General features: G+C 44.5%; 2 protein-coding genes across 2 annotated transcripts in view; one reads left to right on the forward strand and one right to left on the reverse strand.

Annotated features, from left to right (window-relative positions):
- The window catches only part of CC2D1A (coiled-coil and C2 domain containing 1A), a 56,225-nt gene extending 54,023 nt beyond the window's left edge, over positions 1-2,202 (forward strand). Inside the window, exon 30 of the mRNA XM_063294344.1 lies at positions 278-2,202. Within this exon, the coding sequence (XP_063150414.1) occupies positions 278-298 (21 nt within the window). The 3' untranslated portion in view covers positions 299-2,202. The remainder of the gene's footprint in view (positions 1-277) is intronic.
- PODNL1 (podocan like 1) lies at positions 2,173-20,307 on the reverse strand. Its single transcript, XM_063294343.1, has 11 exons — positions 19,782-20,307; positions 18,045-18,302; positions 17,785-17,878; positions 17,129-17,193; positions 7,809-7,918; positions 7,170-7,326; positions 6,257-6,372; positions 5,453-6,110; positions 4,869-5,017; positions 4,393-4,561; positions 2,173-3,193 (listed from the first exon to the last, which is right to left on the reverse strand). Exons 1-10 carry the CDS (start codon positions 19,782-19,784, stop codon positions 4,411-4,413), a joined length of 1,761 nt encoding a protein of 586 aa, XP_063150413.1. The 5' UTR covers positions 19,785-20,307; the 3' UTR covers positions 2,173-3,193; positions 4,393-4,410.
- Between the last annotated feature and the right edge of the window lie 620 nt (positions 20,308-20,927).

Here is a 20,927-nt window from a genome sequence, read left to right on the forward strand (position 1 = left end):
GTGGTTGCCAGAGAGACAGTCTTCACAGCAGTGCTTATAATCTCAGAGTGCCCTCCCTGGAGAATTTTTTACCTTTTTGTTGATTTTTATGCGGCTTATGATCAGCCTTGGGGAGATTTGGTATGTTAGTTGTCTTATAAGTGTAATCACTTTCCTTTGTGTTATGTACACCTGAAAGTCTGATTGAAGATAGTTTATGAATGCCATGGATAGATTAATTATCTATACTTTGTCTTTTCCTGGAAGCATTGATGGACCTACATGTTTTGTCTTTCAGCTGCAGAAGTTTCAGAAATGAAGGAGTGAAGAGCTAAAGTCAGAAAGCACTTAAATCACCTAACCAAGCAGCTATGCTTTTAAGCACCGTCTTTTCACTGTTAGGGTGAAGGGTAGTGGAGAGACCAAGATGCATAGGCTGTATGCTGATGGATCAGTAATGCCACGCGTTGATTCTTGCTCAACTGAATTTGCAGAAAGCTCTTCCTAGGCTTCACCATATCTAGAAAGGTGAAGTTTCCCTCAGTTCCCCACAAGTACATGTAACCCTGATAAGTGAAGAGAGACAATCCACGTGACAGGTGCCTTATAGCTACATTTACCACTTCTTCCTCTTTTGCGCTAGGTGCTTTGCACTCCATTTGAGCTCTGATTTTTTTGCCTGATCTAATCTAACCCCTTCTTGGTGGTCAAGGAGATCTAGTTGAGATGCCTTGTGTGCGAAGTCTTGTATGCCCATCCCTGTGTGATTCCAGTTTCTAAATCTGCCTTGTATGCCAGTTGGGATGGAAGTCCTGTCCATGTGGTATCCTCCTCTACTGGCCAGGGGATTTAATAGGTTTAGATGCCTATTGTAGACATCAATTGCAGTGATGGAAAGACTCCAGAACATCCCAAATTAACTGAGTTGGCCTAGTTAGGAATTTGGCACTTTCAGTGTGTTTAATGAGGTCATTCCAGAAGCCATCTAGTCTGCATTCATCTCCTAAATTCTCTTATAGCTACATCTGCCATTCTGTCCTCTTTTGCACCAGGCACTTTGCACACTCTATTTGAGCTTTGATTTTCTTGCCCTTATTTGTGTATTCTTCCACTGACAGTTGAATAATTCACTTTTGACTCATCTAATCCCTTCTCAGTGGTCAAAGAGATCTAGTTGGGATTCCTTGTGTGTGCAGTCTTGCATGCCTGTGGGAATCAAGCTTCTAAATCTGCCTTGTATGCCAGTTGAGATGGAAGTCCTGCATATGTGGTAGCTGACTAGTCTGCCCCTTATACAATCCCTGTCATGGAAAATTATATAGCCACAAGACTCGCACTTTTTGATGGATCTGGACCTCTAACATACTCTTTCATTGTTTTTTCCTTGCCTTGGAGGGGCCAAGGGAAGAAGCATCTATGAGAATGCTGAAGGAGATGGTTCCTTTTTCTAATGCATAAACAGTAGCAGAGCAGTCCTTCTGCTAGGGAAGGAATAACCATTCAGTTCTGGTGCACAAACAGCTTGTGAGATTCAATCATGGCACTCTTATGCAGGTTAGATCTCCTCATAATATATTTAATTATACTATTTTATTTCTGTTGAATAGGAAATGGTGTCTGATAATCACCAGTCCATGATACATTATACAGAGAGCCTGCATCACTTAGCTCCCCTTCCCCATTCACAAATGTTTTCAGAAACAGAAGAAATGCTGCTGAAACCTGTTGGGGTACTTTTTTTTCCTGTAAAGTCCCTTTTGACAGATGGAAATGTGACCTTTCCTGGTTCTTTTTTCTACAATAGATTGAGTATAAGAAATTAACTCAGGATTGTTGCTGCTGCTCAGGATGGATGAGGTGATGAGCTGTGGGTTATATCCAGATTGTCTTCCCTGCCTTCGCCTACATACCTTTTAAAACCAAATTTTAGTTTAATTCTAAAGAGGATAAAAGAAAAATAAATGTACTATGTACCCTTTTCTCCCCTGACCCATTTTCACAATCTCATTTTTTATAGAAGTGCCTGTCTGAAATTATTGTTCAGCCAGAGGCTTTCAGAGCCAATGTTAAAAGCAAAGGCTGCAAATCTGTGTTATGGCTTTATTTTATGTATAAGATGACATAAATATATAACATTTTTAAGGGAGGGAGGGGAGAGATTGTGTTTAAAATAAAAATTCTATAATGCACCAGTAATAAAACCTTCTTCAAACTTTCTTTTAATCTGGATTGTGTTTATGCCTCTGCTCAACAGTAAAATGTCATTCTTATGAATTCTTGCAAGTAATTCCATGTATTTTATCACTTTAGATTTTTTTTCAGCATCTACAAAAAAGATATCATCTCTCTATAAAAATGGTTTATAGCACAAAGTTTATACTAACACAAGTTTAGCTTATGTAGTCTGGAAGTCTGGAGGTCATTTGATACTAAAATAATTTAGTTTCTATGGCTTCATCCCTGATGCAGGCATAATGCCTTTGATCTTATTTAAAGCTATGTTTTCTATGGAAAAATACAAGTTTCATTATGACTTTAGTTCTGAAATGATGGACCCCTCACTTCTTTTGAATGTTGCCCCAAGTCTATTCAAACATTTGTAAATGTGGGAAATCTAAACACTGGCTAGTAATTCTGCATGATGGTGAACAGTCTAGCTGTCATTCCTATCATCTTCTCTGCAAAAAGATTGAATGGGATTTGACACATGGGGAAGAAAACCTTTACATATGCAACTTCCTAGCTCTCTGCAGTACCTCTGTTAACAGATTGGAAACACACATATGAGAAGTGATGCAGAAGAAGGAACTGAGGGGAAGTGTTCCACTGAATATTTTATGTCCTAGGCAATGTTGCAAGTGAGTGCAGGGGGACACACTAGCTTCATCTGGGTATGACTGCCACTTTAGTTCCAGGGAAGCTTAGCCAAGCCAAATGCAGAACCACTGGGTATAAGCATCCAGTAATGGCTACCAGATTTTCTATAAATTTTCTATAAAATTTAACAGTTAAACTGAGCATTGTTGCTAAGTTTTGCTCCCAAGAAAAGCAGCTTGCTGCACTGGCTTTGTTGTATGTGGCTGGCTGAAACCAGAAGAATAAACACTATACAACAAAACCCCCAGAAGGTGGCAGGCAGGCTGGCTGGCTGAGGCCATATGCATCAAGAGGCCCAAGGAAGCAGTGTGGTGCAAAGAGAATTCAGGATGGTAATCTGCAGAAGAAAGAGGTTCAATCAGCTGGGTTTGATATCCAGAAAGATTGGCTATCTTCATACTTGTAACATGGGATCTTCTGCACATACGGAAAAAGCACTGACAGCACTACTACACACACAGGTTGACCTGCATTATTGAATGTCTGGGAAGAGATTAGGGTGGGAAGGGAAAGCTCAAGGTGATAGAAATTGCCACACAAACCTACTTGAATAATGAGATCCTCATCCAAGGATCTGTTGTGAAACAAGCAGGGAATTATCCACCCCTTTTCTGTAGGGCCTGGCATAATCTTTTTAGTGCTAGGTGAAGACATTAAAAAATTCACTGCAGCTTCTGTGGATGTTCAGTTTCCTGCAGCCTTATTCTGTTCTACTATATAAATACTTATGAAGCACTGGGCTTTTCCCCCTCTCTCAGCCATTTTGGAAGCTATACTAAAAAGCAGTGTACAAATGCTGTAAGTCAATCACCAATCTATCTGTGACTGGGTTGTATCACCTTAAATTGCAGGTGGCATTTACATGATAGTATTATTCATACATGAGAGCCAGTTTGGTGTAGTGGTTAAGGCACCAGGCTAGAAATCAGGAGACATGAGTTCTAGTCCCACCTTAGGCACAAAGCCAGCCAGGTGACCTTGGGCCAGTCACACACACTCAGCACTAGGAAGGAGGCAATGGCAAACCACTTCTGAAAAAACCCTTGCCAAGAAAACTGCAGTGACTTGTCCAGGCAGTCACTAGGAGTCAACACTGACTTGAAGGCACCCCCCTGCCCCCCCCCGTTATTCATACACACATTTCAGTTAAGACAACTACCATATTAGGGAACAGTACCATCTTTCTTGTACTTGCTGTGTGATAAGAATGAAAGTTACTTTGTATGTTCACATGAATCTCGGTCAACTTTAACTTTGGAGTCCAACTTTCAAGCATACATTCACTGTCCCAGAGATAATTCTCTATGTCTTTACCATTTTACTGTGTAAACTGTTGCAATATTTCAGCTCTTCTACAGTTCAAAACTACAGGGAATCTATTATCAGTGATGTGTTATAACTGCATTATAGCTTTTTGTTTTCAGATTTTTTGATCTTTAAGTCACTTCCCAGAAATTTCTGATTCCAATGAAGCTGAAGAATGGATAAGTGAATGGAAACATATAAGTTAGGCCCATGGGGAGCTTTAAATCTAACCTGTTCTAGGCTGCCTTCCTAGGTGCCCATTTGAGTATGGACCCAGCGTTCAGCTTGCAGGAGAGAGATGCTGATAGGCCCTGGGTTGCCTGTCAGGTCTACTACTTCCAGGAATTTCAGGTCTGCAAATGCCACTTCTGACACATTGGCTGCCAATAAGTGATTGGATCTACAAAACAAGGAGGGTAGAATAATGTTACAAGAAGAAAAGGGGCCTGACATTTTTGGTTCTTCAAGATTTTTGCAGGGTTTGGAGAAAATTCCAAAGGAGGTTTAATTCCTATTTTCATTTAAAATACAGACAATAATTTATCTTGTTTGAAGTTGTTTTAAAGAGAGTGACATGCATACATATGTCTATACATACACACACACCCAAACTCACAGATCCATAGTATTTTATGAGCAGTAAGCATGTAATATTCAGTTATCTATCCATTCTCCTATAAAAGGCAGCTAGTTGGTCTTTCCTTTACCTGAGAGTGATGACCCGTATGTTGGGTGTTGTGAGGAAGGTCTCAGCCACAATGACAGCAATTCTGTTGTGTTGCAAGTATAGATATTCCAGTGATTCCGGAAGGTCTGGTGGAATGTATGACAACTCATTGAAGCTCAGATCCAGGAGCTGGGAAAGCAAAACGCAGGAAATGTTGAGTTTGGGCCTCATTTAGGACGGCAAGAAATGGAGATGAGAAGCTATCCTCCTTCATGAACTTACTTAATCTGTCATTTCTGCATGCTTTTATAATGCAGTGTATAAAGCAGCTCTTCCTTTTCTCTGTCCTGAGCCCATAACAAAACCACTTTACTAGATGAACTAAATATTATGATAGGACGATATGCATTTGCAATTTCAAGTTTAATTTTGCATGTATGTGTCTACATTTGTTTCAGCTTGATTTTGGATGTAAATTCCCAATTTGCTTCTTAGGCCGCACTACTTACAGCATAGAAGTTTATTTTGAAAAGCTGTACCATGCTGCTGTCCTAAAATGAGCTTTTTTAGTCACAATAATACACATTGTGCAGTCAACCTCCCTCCCTGTCCTTTTTGCCTCACCTTGAGCCCATGCAGTTCATGCCAAGTGCCTGGAGAGATACTGCTGATCTGCAGGCGGTTGTGTGCCAGGTGCAGCTCTTTGAGCATGGTGAGGTTGACTAACCGTTCTGGAGAAAGAGCATTAAGCTGGTTCTTCTGAAGTTTGAGGACTTGAAGACTGGCGGGCAGCCCAGCAGGGAGAAGTGTGAGCATGTTGCCAGAGATGTCCAGAATTTCTAGGCGCCTAAGCTTGCGGAAGGCCAGGCGGTGGATGTGGGCACTATAAAGCCGGTTGTAACTGAGATTGAGCTCAGTCAAAGCATAAGTGGCCACGAAGTCATTCAAGCCAACGCGTGCAATCTGGTTGTGCAGCAGCATCAAGGACCGGACACGCCGGGGAAGTCCAGATGGGATTCCATCTAGCTGATTATTGTACAAATGAAGTGTATGCAGGAAGCGCAGGTGGGCAAAGGCCTCTGGGTGCATCCCTGAAGCTGTCAAAGCATTGCTTTGCAACAGGAGATACTGCAGGCCTCGCACACGGCTAAGGCGCTCAGGTGGTAGTCCCTTCAGGCGGTTTCGGCCCAAATGTAGTATTACTATGTTGGCAGGAAGACCGGCAGGCACCTCTGTCAAGTTGTTGTTGGAAAGATCCAGATATTCAAGGCTCTTCAGCTTGCTATAGAGATACAGGATGCCTGATAAAAAGCCTAGAATGTCTTCCAATGCCCCCCACCCTAGTAAGTTGCCTACTCAGAATCCAGAAGCCCTGACTTCAAACTACTGCTCTCTGCCACAGCCAGTCCTACTTTTTACCATTCTTACCTGAAGGTGGAGTGGCCCAGGCCCTCACTGGATAGATTATTGTTCTGCAGGTAAAGCTCCCGGAGGCGCCCCTGGCTGCTCAAGGCCCCTTTAGGGATACGAGAAATGTGATTATTCTGCAAAAGGAAGCCTTGTGGTCAATGAGATGCCCCACTCTCATTCCCCCAACAATCTAGGGAGGGGTGACAGATGAGAATGGCCAAAAAGCTCTCATAGTATTGCCATCATGCAGAAGCTGAATAAATAGGAACTGATGGAACATACATAGCTGGAATGTGGTGACTAACCACAAATCTGGCAGCTTTCTCAAAATCTCCTTGGCTTTTCAGGCCAGTTTGTATTGAATAAAGAAATCAAGAGGTAACCTATTTCCAGGACAGATTCCAGCTGCACAGAAGAGCCTATATGTTTGAATATATTTGCTCATAATTAAAACTTAGTGAACGTGAAGAATGTGCATGTTTTTCATAGTTAGACTTTTTCTATACTCAAGTAATACAGTTTCTCTAGGTATAGAGTCTTCAGACATGGAAAGTGTATTTGGCATTCTGAACTGATACATTTCAAGAGCAGCTTTCATGATTCTGCGGTTATATATGTTAGCCCATAACTGTGTTTCCTAAAAAGGGTTAGTTCTGACAGTCAGTTAACACTTCTATTTAGCACAGAAGACAAGATCTGACAAGGAATTCACAACATACAAAGGACTGGGAGCATACATGTTATGCCACTTTCGGGTGTTCTGCAATCCATTCCAGGCACTCCACTGCAAAGGCTGGGCTTGTACAATTGAGAAACTGAGTTTATCACAGAAAATTGCATTCTTTTTGCTAACTGCACTCTCTCTTAGAGCTTTCCATATTGTTCCAGCCAATCTTTTTTTCTATCCTGACAGGATATTGCAACTACAAACCTGCAAATGGAGGCGAACAATACCGCGGGGCAAATTCTGGGGCACGTAGGTGAGCTGGTTGCTGGAAAGGATCAGGGTGCTGACAGCATCCGAGCCATTGAAGGCATCAAAGGGCAGACCTGTGTTGTTCAAGTGATTGTTGTGCAGATAAACAGACCTGTGTGGAGAAAAAAAATGCAAACGACACATTAAAAGTGGCCTAGACCAGTATCACAGAGTCCTAGAGATGTGTTGGCACCAAACTATCTTGATGGGATAGAAGTGAAGGATTGGACTTGCAGGGCATATTCTCCTCTTCTGAGTTTTCCATTTTCCAAACAGGCACAATGGCCAACCAAGAGCCCAGGGACTACATACAATCCTTACCCTATTTGTCCTGGTTTCTGCCATGCCTTACAGGGTTTCTCTGTGTGCCTCTCTCTGATACAGCTTTCCCTGCTTAGTAATTAACGCCAGGTCTTCTGCTGCTTCCTGAACAGAGAGTGTGATTTCCAGGTGCCTTGGCTTTTCAGAAAATTGGTATTCTTTCCCCCCAGGGTGCCATTCTTGTTACATAGTTTTACAGGAAGTTGGCCAGCACCTTCTAGTGCTGGCCTTGCTTCTACTGAAATGTGGGATTTTTTTCTAGTCCAGCTTTACCTGAGACCAGGCTTATGCCCCAAAGTGAGTGGATAGATGCACATCAGGTTGTTGGCAGCAAGGTCCACAATGCGTAGTGTGTGTGGTAGGAACTGTGGTGCCACTGCCAGCTGGAAAAAAAAAGTGAAAATATGTACTGAAGGAGGATTTTCTCATTTTATGCATACAGTTGGAACATGGAAAGTGGGAAGCATGAACCAGGAGAAACCCAAAGTTGTCAAAACAGAAGTAAGATGTACTAAATTGCATGCTTTAGGAATATGAACTTAGGTGGACTGGGACCGTGGAAGCATGACTGAGGACATGAAAGAATAGGAAGGAATAAATTGGCCAAAATATTCCAAAAAGACTTCACTAAGTGAGTGTTCAGCTACAATCCAGCAAATGACAGGATGGCATCTATTAAAAATTAGTGGACATTCAATGAACATCAATGCTGTATAACCAAATGCACCTACTACAGATACAGTGGTGAAAGACACAGCAAACCCATGGCAAATTGTAAGAGGTGCTGAATACAATATCAAGATAGATGTTGTACTACTAATGGGTGATTGGAATGAAAAAGTTGGAAGAAAGGAATTAGAGGAAAAATTAGATTAGGTAAACACAACAATGCAGAAACTAGGTTAGACAGAGTTTGGTGAAGATAATTCTGTTTATTGCCAACCCCTGCTTCAAATAACATAAATACAAGAACAAAATCAACTATATAATAGGAAATAGATGGAGAAATATAATTCAGGCCAGGTGTCATGTTCCAATGTTGCCGGTACATCGTAACGTTTCACATGTCATTTGGCTGATGCGTGTTTCGTCTGGAGGGGAGGAGGATTCCATCTCGTGGGATTGTTATATGTTAGTAGCTGGATTGGAATGTGTTTGGGTTATCTCGTGTGTTGAAGGTTCCTTTCCCAGGACATCAGCAGAAACGGTTACCAGCACCTGGGGGGGGGGAGTTTGCAACGGCAGGGCGAGGGGAGGGATTATGTTTGAGCCGAGGGTTTTTAGTTTGTATTTGGCGCGCTTTTGCTCATTCTCAGCTTTCTCTGTATTTGCATACTATTCTTTAATAAATCAGATATCATTAAGTTCCAGCTTGTGAGTCTGAGTCTATTAGAGTAGGCAATCATTACATAAAGCTGAGAATCCAAAAATATTTCCGTTAGCCCCTTTCCAGATTTATTTTGTGAGGGAGAAGTGCTAGCGATGAGCAAACCAAATCCCCAAACCACGGAAAGCGAGGAATCGAGTGAGGGGGAACCCGACTCCACGGTGATAAGAACGGAGAGAGTCTCTCCTCGAGAGCTTTCAGAAGTTCGAGAGGGGTCGAGCTCCAGCCTAGGAGAAGAGGAGGTTGGAGGTAAAAGAGCCCCTGAACTGACCGGTGAGTCGCCAGGCAAGCTGATCACCTGGGATGAAACACAGGGATCCCTACCAGGGACGTCCAAAACGTCTTGGAAGCAGCGATACCCGAGTTCCCCAACTGTGGTGAGGCAGGAGGGAAAGGAGGATTCCCAAACCCCTGACCATATAAGACTGGTGGAGGCCAAATTGGAGTCACTAGAATTTATGTTTCGAAAAATGTCCATGGACTGGGGTCCCCGGGAGAGGAGGAGAGAGGAGTCTAGTACTAGGCATTCGACTCCTTCTTTGCCCCCAACTTCCCCGAAGGAAAGGAGTAGGACCCAGCACAGAGAGGAAGCAAGAGCACCGAGGGTGAGAATTTCAAGGTCCCCTCCTCGAGAGCGGAGATCCCTGGGAGCTAAAAGGAAGCCCAACCGCCGAGCTGTGGTGAAGGGACCGCCCGGAGTGGGGGTTAAGGACTTTACCGTTAAATTTGATGGAGATCCAACTAAGCTATCGTTCTTCCTTACCAATGCAAGGAGTTATATGGATGAATGGGAGCAGTATTTTCGTTCAGAAAGAGCCAAGATTAATGCCACTAGGCTCAAGGGGCGGGCAGCCGATTGGTATGTGCAGTTATGTCAATCGGATGCCCCTGAACTGGAGGAGTTCGAAGAATTCCTGTGGGCATTGAAACTACACTTTGAAGACCCGTTAGCTAAAGAAAGAGCAAAACGGGCGCTGAGGGAGCTGTGCCAGGGGCCACGATCGGTGGCAGACTACGCTCTGGAATTTAAGGCTCTGGCTGGGAAGGTTGAGGATTGGTCCCAATCCACATTAATAGAACTTCTTAAGGACGGCCTGAATACGGAGGTCCTGAGGTGGTCGCTCAGCAGGGATGACCCAGATACCCTGTATGAATGGATACAGCTGGCAGGGAAGGCTGAGCATGCCCATGAGACCTTCGCTCACAGGAAGGTGATGAGATATGCTGGGCTCAGCAAGGGTTCCCGCACTGCTGTGCCCACTGGAAAGTCCGGTCAACGTGCCTGGGAAGAGGAGAGGGAGCGCCGCTATGTGAAAGGGCAATGCCTCCGATGTGGGAAGGAAGGTCACCGAGCAGCGGCGTGCCCGAAGGGAAAGACCGATGATCGTTCGGGGAAGCCGTCGGGGAAATCTCCCTCTCTACCCAGGAAAATGAAGGCAGCCATGGCTGAAACTGAAGTGGAGGAGATTCCTTACTTCGGGGACGAGGGGGAGCCTGATCTACTCCAGCCGGCGGGAAATGCCAGCCACCTGCTTTAAAGAGCGCCTGTGGGCAGGTGGTGGAGGATGGGCGTGAACATATCTCGGTGAGTGCCAACTATCCCACACTGACCGTTAAAGTGAAGTTAGGCTCCTGCACAAGAACCGTTGAAGGTTGGGCATTGATCGATTCGGGGTGTTCGCGTTGCTTGATGCACCCTGACATGGTGGCTGCTTTCCACTGCAATGTCCCATGATTTTCACTCAGCTGGATGGTTTACAGCGGGGGGGAAACCAGTCACCCATTTCACGGGCATGGTGGCGTTGCAAATGGGCAGCCACCGTGAGGGGCTGCCATTTGTGGTGGTGCCTGTGGGGGGTCCCTTAATCATTCTGGGGATTCCTTGGTTGGTCCAACAAAACCCATATATAAATTGGGTGCACAGGACTTTGACTTTTGGGGATGGTTTCTATCAAGCCCCTGGGGAGGACGACGCTCCGGAGGCTGCAGTGGGGAGGGTGGCGGCAGCAACCCTGCATTTCGCTGTCACCCCACTGGAGGGCTTGCCGGAGCAATACCAAAGCTTTGTGGATGTGTTTGGTGAGAAAGAAGCGGACCAACTTCCACCTCATCAAAAAACTGACTGTGCGATAGAGTTGGTCCCCGACGCGCAACTGCCCAAACCAAAAATCTATGCCATGACGCAAAAGGAACTGGCGGCGTTGAGGGAGTTTGTAGACAAAAACTTGGCCAGGGGTTTTATTGAGCCAGCAAATTCGCCAGTGGGCAACCCCGTCTTGTTTCAAGCGAAGAAGGATGGGACATTGAGACTTTGTACAGATTACCGCGGATTAAATGCGGTCTCGATATTAAACAAATATCCCCTGCCATTAATAAAAGACATGTTAGCACATCTGGCTAAGGGGAAAATCTTCTCTAAGCTGGATTTGCAGGAAGCCTATTTCCACATCTGCATACAGGAGGGGGATGAATGGAAGACTGCTTTCAATTGTCCTCTGGGTTCTTTTCAGTACAAAGTTTTGACTTTTGGGTTGGTGGGGGCACCAGGGGTGTTCATGCAATTGATCAATGAAGTGTTACATGAACATTTGTTCAAGGGTGTACTGGTCTATTTGGATGATGTTTTGATTTATACTGAAACGGAGGAGGAACATGAGCGCTTGGTGAAACAGGTGCTTAGCAAACTGAGAAAGGCTGAGCTTTATGCTAAACTTTCTAAGTGTGAATTTCATCAGACTCAGCTTGACTACCTGGGGTACAGCATCTCTGACAAGGGCATTGAAATGGATCCTGCGAAGATTCAAGCTATTTTGGGGTGGGAGCGCCCGCGTACCCGCAGGCAGCTCCAAAGTTTTCTTGGATTTTCCAACTATTACCGCCAATTCATCCAGGGGTTCGCAGAAATTGCATTGCCTCTCACTGATTTGTTACGTACGAAGGGGTTGGGGGACACACGCACGGTGAAGAACCCGGGGGCATTGCTCAATTGGACACCTGAATGCCAGCTGGCTTTCGACAAACTCAAAAGCCTGTTCACTGCTGAACCCATTCTGCAACACCCTGATCCCACTAAACCCTTTGTGGTTCAAGTGGATGTTTCCAATTTCTCAATTGGAGTGCTGTTGCTGCAAGTGGATGCTGATGACCGCCTGAAGCCCTGTGTGTATCTGTCCCAGAAATTTTCTGAGACGGAAAGGCGATGGCATGTTTGGGAAAAAGAAGCTTTTGCAGTCAAGGCTGCTTTGGAGGCATGGCGCCACCTCTTAGAGGGGGCTAAATGTCCTTTTGAAGTTTGGACTGACCATAAAAATTTGGAAGCGCTCAGCATGCCCCGTAAGCTCAGTCCTAAGCAGATCCGCTGGGCTCAATTTTTCAGTCGCTTTGATTTTAAGTTGAAGTTCATTCCGGGCAAGAAAAACTTCCTGGCTGATGCGCTTTCCCACCTGCCCCAGGATTCGGTCCAGGCACCTGATGTTGTGGGTACAGTGTGGACAGCACCCAATTGGGTTTGCAAGCTGTCACACGCAGTCAGACTCGTGCGCAGCTGGCCACAGCTTTGGTTTCACCGGCTGGGGGAAGGATGCCAATTCCCTCGCAATTGCAACAACAGTTTCTGCTAGAGCTGAAATCTGACACTTGGTTGCAAGTGAATAGAGACAATGTTACATTTGACAGAGGCTTCGCTTGGAAGCAAAACCGCCTCTATGTCCCTGACAGTTTGCGAAGGGAAATTTTGATTAGGTCTCATGATGATAAAGTGGCTGGTCATTTTGGGTTTGTCAAAACCTTGCATCTGGTGCGCCGCCAATTTTGGTGGCCCACATTGAGACATGATGTAAAAAGTTATGTTGCTTCTTGTCCTGTCTGTGCCATGTCAAAACGGAAGGGGGGCAAACCACAAGGGCTGCTGCAGCCGGTGGCTAGCCCCTGCCGTCCTTGGGAGGAGGTTTCCATGGATTTCATTGTGGATTTGCCTCCTAGTCAGAGAAAGACTGTGATTTGGGTGGTAAAGGACTACTTTTCTAAGCAAGCCCATTTCATTCCATGTGCTTCCATTCCGTCTGCGCAGCAATTGGCCCGCCTTTTTCTAATCCACATCTACCGGATTCACGGGAGCCCCTCCCACTTGATCACAGACCGTGGAACACAGTTCACTTCCCAATTTTGGAGGGCATTTTTAAAGCTGGTGGGTACCAAGCAGGCGTTGTCCACTGAGTCGCATCCGGAGACTGACGGATCTACGGAGGCTCTTAATTCGACCCTGGAGCAATTTTTGCGGGCATTTGTCAACTATCAGCAGGACAATTGGGTTGATCTGCTACCTTTTGCTGAGGTGGCTTATAACAATGCCGTCCATCAGAGCATGGGGCACACCCCTTTCCATACTGTGTTTGGCTGGGGCTTTGTTCCCATTCCTGAGTTGCCTCAACCCTCCACACAGCCCTGCTCTGCTTCTGATTGGGCTGCTCAACTGGCTGATTCGTGGCCAGTGATTCAACAGGCGTTGGCTGATGCCCAATCTGCCTATAAACTGCACGGCGATAAGCGACGAGCCCTTCAACCTGCTTTTAAAGTTGGTGATAAGGTCTACCTTTCCACTAAGTTCATTAAGTCCCCTCAGCCCTCGAAGAAGTTGGCTCCTAAGTTTGTTGGACCTTTTCCCATTGTGGGAGTTGTTAACCCTGTCACGTTTAGACTGGATTTGCCACACAATCTGAAACATTTACATCCTGTTTTTCATTGCAGCTTACTCAAGCCTGTCAACCACTCAGATCACTGGCATCCACAACCCCCACCTCCTGCCCCGATCATGATTGACAGACAGCAACATTTTGAGGTGAAGGAGGTCCTTGATTCTCGTCGACTATGTGGCACTCTACAGTACCTTATTCGCTGGAAGCACTTTCCCCACCCTGAGTGGGTGTCTGCCCGTGATGTCCAATCTCCTCTTTTGGTTCGCCGCTTTCATCTAGCTTATCCTCTCAAACCTGCTCCTTAATGTTTTTTGGGGGGCGGTATGCCATGTTCACCGTTCCAATGTTGCCGGTACATCGTAACGTTTCACATGTCATTTGGCTGATGCGTGTTTCGTCTGGAGGGGAGGAGGATTCCATCTCGTGGGATTGTTATATGTTAGTAGCTGGATTGGAATGTGTTTGGGTTATCTCGTGTGTACAAGGTTCCTTTCCCAGGACATCAGCAGAAACAGTTACCAGCACCTGGGGGGGGGGAGTTTGGAACAGCAGGGCGAGGGGAGGGATTACGTTTGAACCGAGGGTTTTTAGTTTGTATTTGGCGCACTTTGCTCATTCTCAGCTTTCTCTGTATTTGCATACTATTCTTTAATAAATCAGATATCATTAAGTTCCTGCTTGTGAGTCTGAGTCTATTAGAGTAGGCAATCATTACACCAGGATCAGGTTGTACATAGATAATAAATTATTGCTGTCAATATATGGGTCAAACTTTGAAAATTAAACAGGCTAGGTGTACCAGCAAGATTTGAACTGGTGGATAAATTATGTGAAAGAAAATCTAAACTAGGAGATCGCTGAGCAAGTGAACACTGGGAACTAACAGGTGTCTGTCAGGGCAGTTTAACAGGGAGTCAATAACAAATCTTCACCTAAATCAAGAGTCAAGCACTTAGCTAAAATGGGAGCCTAAAAAAAGAGAAGATGAAATAAAAACCTTTCTACTGGTAGTACTCTAAGAAGAAAATGTGAAAATGAACAGAGAGGAGCCTGCAACTATGACCTGCAATGCTTGTAGCAGGTCTTTTTGCCTAGAAACAACTGGGGATAAATTTGCAGCAAAATGCAAGCGCCAGTCAAAGACCTGAGGCTACACTACAGCAGATGAGAGAGGCAAGCCTTTATCAGACAGACTTTGCAACAGAAACGCACAGTGGAAGCAACCTTCATATGAAGACGAAGAGAAGCAAGGGCAGGGGACAACAGTATCAATCATAAGCAAGAGAATTAGAAGATACCCTACATTTCAGGAAGTCAGGAACAGTTTTGGGGCCCCTGAAGATGAAACAGGTTCTGAGAAGACTTTTCTTTCAAAGGATGGAGGAAAGCACAAGCTATACCTGACTTGCTGTTAACCAGCAGGGAAGACTCAATTGAGAAAGTAGACGTTGCAGATACGTTGAGCTAAAGTGACCGTGTAAATGGTGGAGTTCGTGATTTTAAGAGAAATTAAAACTGAGCATAGTCAAACACATATATTGGATTTGAAAAAGCAAATTTTAATAAACTCAGAGCAAATGTAAGCAGGATCCCATGGCAGAAGAGGCTACTGGGAAAAACAGCTTAAGAAGGGCAGGAGTTCCTAAAGAAGGAGATACCAAAAGCACAATTGCAAATTCCAATGATGAGGAAAAATAGTTAGGCTTCAGAAAAGGCAGAAAGACACCAGATAGCTAATATCAAGAAGGATTATGGAGAGAGCAAGAGAATATATGAGGGAGATTTGTCTTTTCTCTCTCTCTTTTTCTTTCTTTCTTTCTTTCTTTCTTTCTTTCTTTCTTTCTTTCTTTCTTTCTTTCTTTCTTTCTTTCTTAAATATATATGGCCACCCATCTCATGAAAGTGACTCTGGGCAGCATACAACAATGCAATGATGAATATGAAATATATTAAAGGTAATAGACATGACAGAGCATCTAATTGCTTTGCTCAGGAACCTTTACAATGAAAAAGCTCTTATTTTACTTTAAAAGTGTTGAACTCCATCTACCTTCCTTCCTTTCATATTTTTATTCTATTTTTTAGAGAGAGCTGTTAGGGTATTATCACTGTTCTATAACCTGCTGCTTCTTGTAAATCAAGTAACAAAGAACTATTGCAAGAAATGAATTCAGTCATGAAGTTACCCTCAGTGGTATTAGTTGGGAGGTACAGTGGGACTCCATGCATGCATCCTAACAAAAACCCAGTCTCTAATGAGGGAGAGGCTAATCTGTTTCCTATTCACAGATCAGAACCCTACTATCACCAATAGAGTTGTCGAGTTTCTATTTGTGGTAATTTCTACAAGAAGGCAGAAGATGTCCTAATCTTGGAATGATGACATAATTATTTTTTATTTTATTATTCCTATTTTACTGTATTCCTAATTTATGATTCATGCTGTTTTACAGCAGTTAATTCAATTCTCCCCATTCTCTGGTTTTCAAGTCCTAATTTTGTAGGTTTTAAATAACTTTTCTACTGTCTTTGTTGTATTTGGCTACTGCTTCTGAATTTGAGGTTGTTTTTTTTTTTACTTTGCTGGTCATTAACCCAATTAAATATATTTGGATTTGGAAGGTAAAGGCATGATTCTAGAACAGTGCATGTTAAAGCATGTATGGGATAGAATATTAACCTAGGTTTAATGCCTGGCTTGAGATTTGGTTTAGGAGAGGAGAGAATATGGAAGGATTAGAAAAAAGGTTGAACAAATAGTCAATCTGAAAATTAAAAATAATTTGATGGGATTTTCTACAATAATAGTTTTTCTGAATTGATTCAGCAATTCGAAAATCCAAATAAATTAATCCAAGAAATCCAATTCAAATTTTAGAAATCCAAATGGGGAGGGAGGAGTCCTATCTTAACATTAATCAGGTCTGTCGCGCTTAACTTTTTTTTTCGATCAGCCAAGGAAGTTATGCATTTCTGGAAAAAGAACCTTTGACTCAAGATTGATGCTTAGCAGCTACACAGACACATCCAGGCAGTTTTCTTGGCAATAATATAGAAGTGGATTGGCACTGCCTTCATCTAGGATTCCATTTTTACTTCTCAATCAAGCCTACAGTCCTGGTATTCCTTGATGGTCCCCCATCCAAGTACTAACCATGTCAAACCCTGCTTACTTTTCTAAACCAGCCAAGTCTAGCCAGGTGAGGGAAAGTAATGGTCATGGATACTACCCTGAGCCCTTTGAAGGAAAAGTGGGAAAAATATATTACTATAATAATATTATAATATAATAAATTTATCATCAATGACTCCTTCTTTTAAATTATCTTAGTTCTTATCCATTAACCATTTGATTTTTATATAGAAATCTCACAGCCTCATTTTTTCATCTTGTGGCTCTTTAACATTTCCCATCTTCTTTGCTTCTGTTTGTGTTTTTCTGTGCTTGTGCATGTAAAAACCCACATAACTACACTGTATGCTCTGCACTTATTAATCCTAAACATGCTCACCTTGTTGTTGGCCAGGTAGATGTATTGAAGTGACTGCAGGGACTCAAAGGCTTCATCTGGGAGACCTTAAAAATGGGACAGACTAGAATAAGGTCTGTATTTGAGATCCTTGCTAAGCTGCTGTGTTAGTTAGACTTCTTACCCCATGTAAGGCCTCTCAATATCCACTCATCTCATGCTCAGAAAGCAAGGAAGATTGGTTGCAATCTCCTGCTGATGCAGCCAGCTCTGACTGGGACCAAGCTGCTATTTATCAGCCTTTCCACACAGAGCACCCACTTACTCCTGCAAAATGTATCATTTATTTTAGTTCTATCCCACCTTTTATACAGGAGCTCAAAACAGCATATATAATGCTCCCTCCTATTTTTTCCCCACAACCACCCTGTGAGATAAGGTTGGGCTAAGAGGGAGTTACTGGCCCAAAGTCACCCAGTGAGCTTCCATGTCTGAGGGTGGACTGGCCTTCTTGGTGCTAGTTCAACTTTTTAACCCTTTATTCAATGAAAGAAGGGGAAGTGATACTTCCATCCATCAAGCCTTTGTTCTCTTAAAGGGAACAAAGGCCCCAATTAGAGGGCCACTACTGTTTTGCACATTAGAAGGAAGGGAAGGGCCTCCTGAAACGCAGGGAATACCAGGGAATGTTTGCTTACCATCAGAGGTGATCAGATTGTCGTGGAGATTGAGGGTTCGCAGCCTGGTCAATCGGGATAGTTCACTGTAGGGCAGCTCTTGCAACTGGTTATTCTGCAGAAGGAAGACCAGCAATGGATAAGATGGGTAGCAAGGCATCCACATCACCTCTGAATTGGGTCTCTTCCTTCTCTGAACACCTGCAGTTTCTGAGAACTATTCTTTTACCCCACAGTGCAAAGCTCATTAACTGCCCCAATAGGTCTCAAGGTACCATCACCTGCAATGAAAGATGCTGGATGTCTGCAGAGATATTGCTGGGGAAAATGTGCAGGTCAAGGCCACCGCAATCCACTGTCTCCTCTGTTGGGCAGCTGCATTTGGCTGGGCAACCAGATACATTCTGGGCAGAGTCCCCGCAGGGCTGGGATGTTGACAGTGGCAAGTCATCATCTTCATCTTCCTCCTCCTCATGGTTTTTCAGCAGAAAGCTGTAAGGAATACTTGCCAGAAGTAGTAGAAGATGACCACTGCACAGCTGCTGGGGCAGAGGAGGGGGCTAATCAATGGTGCTCTGTATAACATCGTAACATGCTTTTCTTTCAATGCTTCTCCTGTCTGCTCCACTGAGTAGGCCAGGAAGCCCCACTCCCCCTTTCCTCTCCCAAGTCTGTTCCACTGGGAACTTAGAGTTCCTTCACAGTACTGAAAGGCCTTAGTAATTGAAATTGGGGTAGCTGAAAGGCACAAGGGTGTTTATCTCTCCCAGGGGGTATTTAGCAAGTGATTCTTTTTAAAATAGAAGGTGACAGAAATATTACATGCAGGATAGGAAAAACAGAGGCCTGCACTAAATGTTTGGGTAGAGTTCATGCACACATGGAATAGTATCAGAAGTGGTGGGAGTGGGCTTATAAAAGATTGTCATTAAGATGGTGCGGAGAAAAGCTTTGTTGACTAATTATTGGGGCAGGGGGAGCAAATGCAGACACCTTAAGCCTTAGGAGGATGAATTCCAAGCAAAACCTAAATGCAGAAAAAGTGCAAGGGAGAGATCATCTACAGCACTGCATTTGTAAATGTGTAAATCAGAGACAGCAAAAGAGCAGAAACTACGTTGATATTCAAGGGGTTTCTATGAAAGGTGCCACAGTACAGGGGACAAATAGGTTTTGGGGATGATATAACCTGGCTGAAAGCAGGGGTTGATCCAAATGACCCATTTAGTTACCTCTTTCCTGAGCAAAAGTAATGCAAGCTAGTAGTCCTGGCCCTAGTTCCTAGAATGTCTTTTTGTTTTAAGTTTTTTGGGGGGGCGGGGGAGACTTCTTCCAATGTCTTTTAACATCTTTATGACCGATTGAATTTCCATAGGCACAGTCTCTTCCAGATTGCATTATAGAAATAGAATTAAATAAATTATCAATCTACAAATACCAGATACCTGTAAAATTTCTGCCTGATACTGCTGTTAGATAACCATATGCACTGCAAAGAATTTTCATACTAGTAAGAACCATCCCCTGTTTATTCTGGCCACACCTGCAAATCACACCTAAACACTTGGCACTCCTGAATTCGAAATAGCCTGTTTCCCAGGTAACAATTTCGAACTTGGTTTATTCCCACTTTATCAGTCGTCATGCGTAATAGGAAATGGGGAATCCGTTAAACTTCGAACAAGAGTGATTATAACATGTAATTCATACGAATTAAAACAGCCTAACTGCACTTCTGCGCTCTCACGCAACGGAGGTAACACATCTGAATTAAGGAGCCTAACTAGCCACATCTCCGCCCTCCCATTCAAGCATTTATGACCTGTCCGTGAACCTCCTTCCTCCTTCCTCCAGTTCAGCCCGATGGGTGCGGCGGAACGTACACCGCGCCGGCTCCGGGTCGGTGCCGTCCAAAGCCCGCTCCGCCCCTACGGGCGTCTGTTGTGCAGCTCCCAGGCGCCTGGCTCCCGGGTACCACGCGGTAAGAAACCTCCCGGGCCACGTTCATGCTTGCTCACCATCGCCCTGCTTGGCCGGAGCCGTCTCTCCTCGGAAGGATGTCACGGATCGCTAATGGGATCTAGACCTGCGGAGGGCGGTACCTCTTCCCCCCCGGGCCCTGCGCGATCGCCTTCCTTCTCTTTCCGAAACCACGCTCTTTTGCCTACAGGCGGCTTACGGAGGAGCCCCGAGAGCGCACGAAAGAAACCCTCCTCCCCTTTCTTCCCCTAAGGCGCCTGGGACGGACGGACCTGCTCCCGCCGTGCTGCTGTCACTTCTGCGGGGGGACGGGGAGGGTGAGGGAGAAGAATAGTATGTTTCTTTCTCTTTGTTTTTCATCCGATCAAAGTCGGGAAGGAGGGGCTGTTATTGCATAATGTCCACTTAGCCAAGGGAGGCTGGGGGACTGCCAGCCAGCCGCTACTCTCCGAGTGCGGATCAGCTGCGGTTTGCCTGCCGCGCGCTGTTTGTTTTCCCTGGCGCGGTGGAAAGTTTCTGCTGCGGCCACAAAACCTCCAAGACATCCCTTCAGCTCTTCCTCTGGATAGCTACGCAGCAATACACCTTCGCTTTCCCTGTTAGACCTTGCAGCCCACCTCAAACCAGTAGCAGAAAACAGTTTGTTCTGATCTGAATTACCATCGTGTATCATAGTGAATATTCAATACCTCTGAGCCTGTGCCAAGTGCCACCGCATGCTGTCAAAAAAGGCACTGCTGAGGTGTCACTATACGAACTGCCTTGAGGCAGGAAAGCAAGGCAGGTTTTTTTGGTGACAATATCCAAGTGGTTTGCTGTTGCCTTCCAAGGTATTTTCTGACTTGCTAGCGGGGGCGCAACTAGGGTCTGTGTCACCCGGGGCAAACATGGATTCCACGCCCATTTTGGCGCCTCCCCCAGCATGGCGCCCGGGGCACATGTCCCGGTTGCCCCCCCTAGTTGCGCCCCTGCTTGCTAGTCTAGCCTGTTGTTATTCAGTTGCTCAATCACTTCAAGACCTTATTGTCTGCTATCCAATGAATAACTGCACCCAAGCCTGCTTAGCTCCCAAGCCCAGATAAGGTCAGCCACATGCTATTACCTGCTAAGACCTGAAAGTACAGTCTTTCAACCATCATAATGTCTACTGTAAAATGCTAAGGTAAATATCACAATGAAGTTAA

This window comes from Candoia aspera, chromosome 2, assembly GCF_035149785.1.
Source record: "Candoia aspera isolate rCanAsp1 chromosome 2, rCanAsp1.hap2, whole genome shotgun sequence".
NCBI lineage: Eukaryota > Metazoa > Chordata > Lepidosauria > Squamata > Boidae > Candoia > Candoia aspera.

What these genes read in the sequence shown, in the direction of transcription:
- PODNL1 (XM_063294343.1), bottom strand. An exon ending in TCTACCTGGCCAACAACAAG is followed by an intron (nt 7,919 to 17,128) that starts GTGAGCATGTTT and finishes TTTTTTTTCCAG; the next exon opens with CTGGCAGTGGCACCACAGTT. An exon ending in TTGTTCGCCTCCATTTGCAG is followed by an intron (nt 6,373 to 7,169) that starts GTTTGTAGTTGC and finishes TTCCTTTTGCAG; the next exon opens with AATAATCACATTTCTCGTAT.